Source organism: Fulmarus glacialis, unplaced genomic scaffold (genome assembly GCF_000690835.1).
Source record: "Fulmarus glacialis isolate BGI_N327 unplaced genomic scaffold, ASM69083v1 scaffold17402, whole genome shotgun sequence".
NCBI lineage: Eukaryota > Metazoa > Chordata > Aves > Procellariiformes > Procellariidae > Fulmarus > Fulmarus glacialis.
The window spans coordinates 23552-28094 of NW_009196090.1; the positions used below are offsets into that span (position 1 = coordinate 23552).

Consider the following 4543-nt stretch of genomic DNA (forward strand, 5'->3'; position numbering starts at 1 on the left):
GAAGAGTCGGGGGTATATGGAGGAAAGTATTTTAATAGCGTTTTCATAAAACCTGGTGAAGAGGGCATGTTGTTAAGTGGTCTGTTCTAAACCCTTTTAGAGCAAAACGCTGGCGAGATGAGGTAGCTTTGAAGATGTGTGTCCTTGCAACTCCTGTCTACAGGATGAGAATGGATTACTCTGCTACATTTAGCTACCACTGTATACTCATAGATTAATTTCTGAGAGGTGGTAAAAGGAAGATAAATCCATGATTTTAATGCTACACTACCTGGAACAATTCATGGCATTTTGAGTTGGGTATGTATAATGAGGAGGAGCTTAACACTAAGTAGAGGACCCTTTAGGGAAGACGAGTACTTTGCATGAGCTCTTTACTGGAGTATATGTCCTCTGGCCCTTTTGGCTCTAGGGAAATCTGAGCGGGCATTTGAAAAACGGGAACAGCTTTGTCCTAAAAGCTGGCTAGAGCAAGGGGTTTTGTGTGTTGCCTGGCCGATTAAAGCACTCCCAAGTTTGATTTATCAGGTGATTGGGGAATTTGAGTATGATTGGGTAAAGAGTAAGAAGGATGGGTCTGTACTTTCTGCCCTGTGAGCCTCAGCAGCTTGTTTTGCAATGCGGGACTCCGAGTGCTAGTCTGTAGGTTTATGCTTTTTCTCTAAATCTTGTTTTTTCTGCGGGGTGCGGGGGGAGGATTGTTTTTTATAATACCCTGATGAGGTAAAGAGTTTGCATCTAAGCCTCTAGTTTCTAAGAGGTAGAAATGGGTATTTTTGAAAAGTAAGACCCCTATCTTAGGCCTCAAAGGAAAGACTCAAGAGTCTGCAGTGGTGCGGGCTACAGGGCGAAGGATAGCTATCTACAGTGCCAGGTCAGGTGCCTGCAGGCAGGAAGGAAACCAGTTACAAGATGGACCCTCTTGGCCAAGTCGTCTGGCTTTAATTTTTCATCATGGTAATGGTTTCTTTTTGAAAACAGAAGCTATGCTTTTGCCACAGCATTTGAGCAGGTTGTATAAACTGTTAAGTAGTTAATGCTTTCTTTTAGCTCACATGCTTTTCAGTAAGTTTGCACATCCTATTTCTGCTCTGGGTTGAAGCCATCTGTATGCCCCATGTGGGACTTACAGCTGCCTTTGCCCAATTAATTTTTCAAACATACACACCCCCCTCCCGGCCCCCTGCATCAGGGGTGGGGGACAGAAGGGGCTTTCTCTAGCACCCCAGCTCTCTTGCTTCTAGCAGTTCAGATGCTGTTGTGGTTTGCTCCTCCAGTGCACCTTCCTAGCTCATCTTGGGGAAAGCCGCCTTTGATGCGCCTAACCTCTTAAGGTTAAGCTTAACACTTAAGCATTCGCTTAACCCTGGTGAAATCTGCCAGCCTGGATTTCCAAACAAAAAGTGCAGCCCTCCAAGATGCTGTTGTGTCTCCCAGGTTGAAGGCAAGGGAAGGAGACGAGTATTGCCTGGTGAGCAGTCACAAGCTTTGTTTCTGCTTCCTGAGGCCAGAAGGTGAAGGCTTGAACTATATAGAATAATCTTTGGTTTCATCCTGTTTGAGACTTCGTTTGTTCTGAATTCATAGTGGCTTGCAATTCCTTTTACAGTTTTTGGCTGTGCCCAGATCTTGGCCGAAGTTGGAAAAGCAAATCATACCTTGCTACTGTTAGAACTACATCTTCAGGTAGGGTAATGAAGCTCATGTAAAAATGGTAATTCTTCCTAAAGGTTGTTTATTAGATAAAACTTAAGCTATATGACAGGTTTTCTGGAAATTTTAGTGACAATATTGGTATCAGTATGAAACTCCAAGAATAATAGGCGGCTTTATTATTAGAAGCTTAATGTGACACAATGGTTGCAGACACAGCTGACAACAAACTCCTTTGCATTTTTAAAATTAGTAAATCAGGCTAGACAATGTTTTCAAGCGTGGATATATAAAAATATACAAATTTGAGTCAGGTACCTCTGTGGACATTTCTTGGATAATGCTGCAAAAACACTTTGCTAAGTGCAGGAATTGTTTGGACTATCAAATCGTAACAGCACTTACAAATAATCTTTTATGTCATCAATGTCTTAACTGCTCACATGTCTCTGCACCCCTCCCCAGATACAGATATATCTAGTATGGCTTGTATTATTTACATGGAGAAGCAACGTAAGTGTGATGTAAAATTTGGGACCTGTTTTTTATCAATCCTGATGTTTGCAAAGTCAGCTTAAAAATGGCTTACTTTCCCTCTGTGCTGGATATTGGCTTGCAGTTGATGGGTAGATGTATTTCATAAATGCTACGTTAGTCAGCAAAGTATGTTACATTCAGTGTAGTAAGTTGTAAGTAACATGTTGTAAGTTCACTTAAACTTTTTGTTGCTGATTCAGAAAGAAGAAAAAACATACAGTTACAGTGGACAGATTCCATTATTGATCAGGACCACCCAGAAATTAACTTAAAATCCTAATCTGTGAGTTGAGAAGAGAGGGATCCCCGCTATAGCTCTTTATTCCAGAGCTCAGTTCTCCAAATATTGGGGGGGACGAGAAATAGTGGGTTTTTTTGTCCCACCCTAGTCCCCAAGCAAATATTGCAAGTATTGCTGTCTTAGGTTTGAGATCTTGCTTTTGGTGATTCCAAAACTGTCAAAGGCTTCTGTTTCAAGGTATATTTTACTAAGTAGGTTTCAAATTTTTTTTAGATATTTGGTCATTATTGTAGTAGTTAAGTGTGGTTATCTTGCTACCTGGTGTTCAGCCAGTGCAGTCCACTTTTTGTTTCAAATGCGACAATGGACACTTTCAGTGCTGTATCTTCTAACAGCACAGTAGGTGCTGTTAATGTACTAAATACCTTGTATTCTGCTGACAGTTGGGTTATTTTCAACCTCAATATTGAAAGCAACAAGACCATTAAATGAAAAGCCTAAATAAAAGGTCACATTTTCATTTCCAGGGGGCACTGAATCGCGATGGAGTGGCAAGATAGGAAACTCCTTCACGTGACCACGTATAAATAAATTTCTGTCCTTGGTCCAACCAGAAACTCTTTTGAGTTTGTTACGAATCGTGGCAATATTCCATACAGTTCCATGTAGCCACTTCATTCTCCTCTCATCTAAGGACCCACTCATTAATTTATCAATTTTAGTTTTGTGCACAATCTTACCTAAGCCATAACCTTTTCCCAGAAAAAAGTGGGTGTAGATTCTTTTCTTTCTGGTAGGAACATCTTTCATCTTGATGTCATATAAACGTTTCAGGGTTTGAAGGGCTGAGTTTAGAATTTCATCTTTATCTGGATTAGGCTCTTTGTCTAATGCCTCATCTGGCCAGTACAGCAAGGTGAGCAAAAAATGGGCACTTGCTGGAAATGGTCTTTTTCCTTTAAAGAATCTTACGCTGAGCTCACGAAGAGTTTGCACTGGAAGAAGTTTGGCTGATCCTGGTGTTAAGCATGCTAATGTGATGTGGCACAAAATATAATTGATCAGATCGTTGTCCTCCAGCCTGTCCCTTAGCGGGTTTTCTGTATAGAAACTAAGGATCTTTTCTAGCTTTTCAGCTGACCTAGCCTCCTTCTTATCTGTTAAGAATGACAGGATATTAGTGACACTACCGCCACCACTCTTATAAATATTCATGCGTCTAATCAGCTGGCTCTCGGAGCTGCTGTTGCTGTCCTCAATAAGTGATGTTGAGATGAAGAACTTAGCATATACCTCAGACTGTCTTTTTAGCCATTTTCTGGGATTATAAATTTGTTCTTCCTTTTCATCTTTTTCATCTTCCTCTTCCTTCTCGTGGTTTTTATCTGTTTGGAAATAACTTAGGTCTTCTGAAATCCATTCTAGAGCGTTGTACAGGTTTTGGCGTAAGCCTTTTAGGCGGGAGTGAAGCCTTCCCCATGTTTTTTCAATGTCTTTAGGAATGTAATCTGTGATCAGGTATTTCACAAGCTCAGAATATTCCCCCTCTGGACTTCTGCGAAATACATTGACTGTGGACAAAAATCGAAGGAGACGACATCCTACTTCTACTTCTCCGAAATAGCCAGCGTTGTTCATACTGTCGCGTTCTGCTTTTGCAGCCTGTTGTGCAGCCCTGAAGCATTTCATAGCTTTAAGAGCAATCTCTATCTTTTGAATGATGCTTTCAGGAGTGTCCTCCTGTGTCATTTTATCCACAGTGAAACTAAACCATTTCCTGTAGACTTGACCTTCTGTATCTAAAATATAAGAATCATTTGGCAAATGAAATTTTGCAACCCCTGCCCAATGTTCCGCATCTTTAAATTTTTCATTGTTGTAATGCAATCTGGCAAGCTGCTGGGCAAAAAACGGATCTTTTCCAAGGAGTTCATATGCAGCTTTTAAAACAGCTATAGCTTTTTCACAGTCTTCAGCTTTACAGACATGTTCAATGAATGGGGAGAAAAGAGTGTCAGTGTTGTCACCCCTGCTTTTTTTATCACGTCGAATAAACAGATCTCTGATGAACTTTATGAATTCCTCTCGTCCAAACCTGTTTCCGAAGAGCGT

At 40.8% G+C, this 4543-nt stretch overlaps 1 protein-coding gene across 1 annotated transcript in view; it reads right to left on the minus strand.

The window, feature by feature from the left end:
* Positions 1-2848: 2848 nt before the first annotated feature.
* LOC104072590 (sterile alpha motif domain-containing protein 9-like) overlaps positions 2849-4543 on the minus strand; it is a 5249-nt gene continuing 3554 nt past the window's right edge. Inside the window, exon 2 of the mRNA XM_009572102.1 lies at positions 2849-4543. This exon is cut by the window's right edge and continues 3011 nt beyond it. Within this exon, the coding sequence (XP_009570397.1) occupies positions 2849-4543 (1695 nt within the window).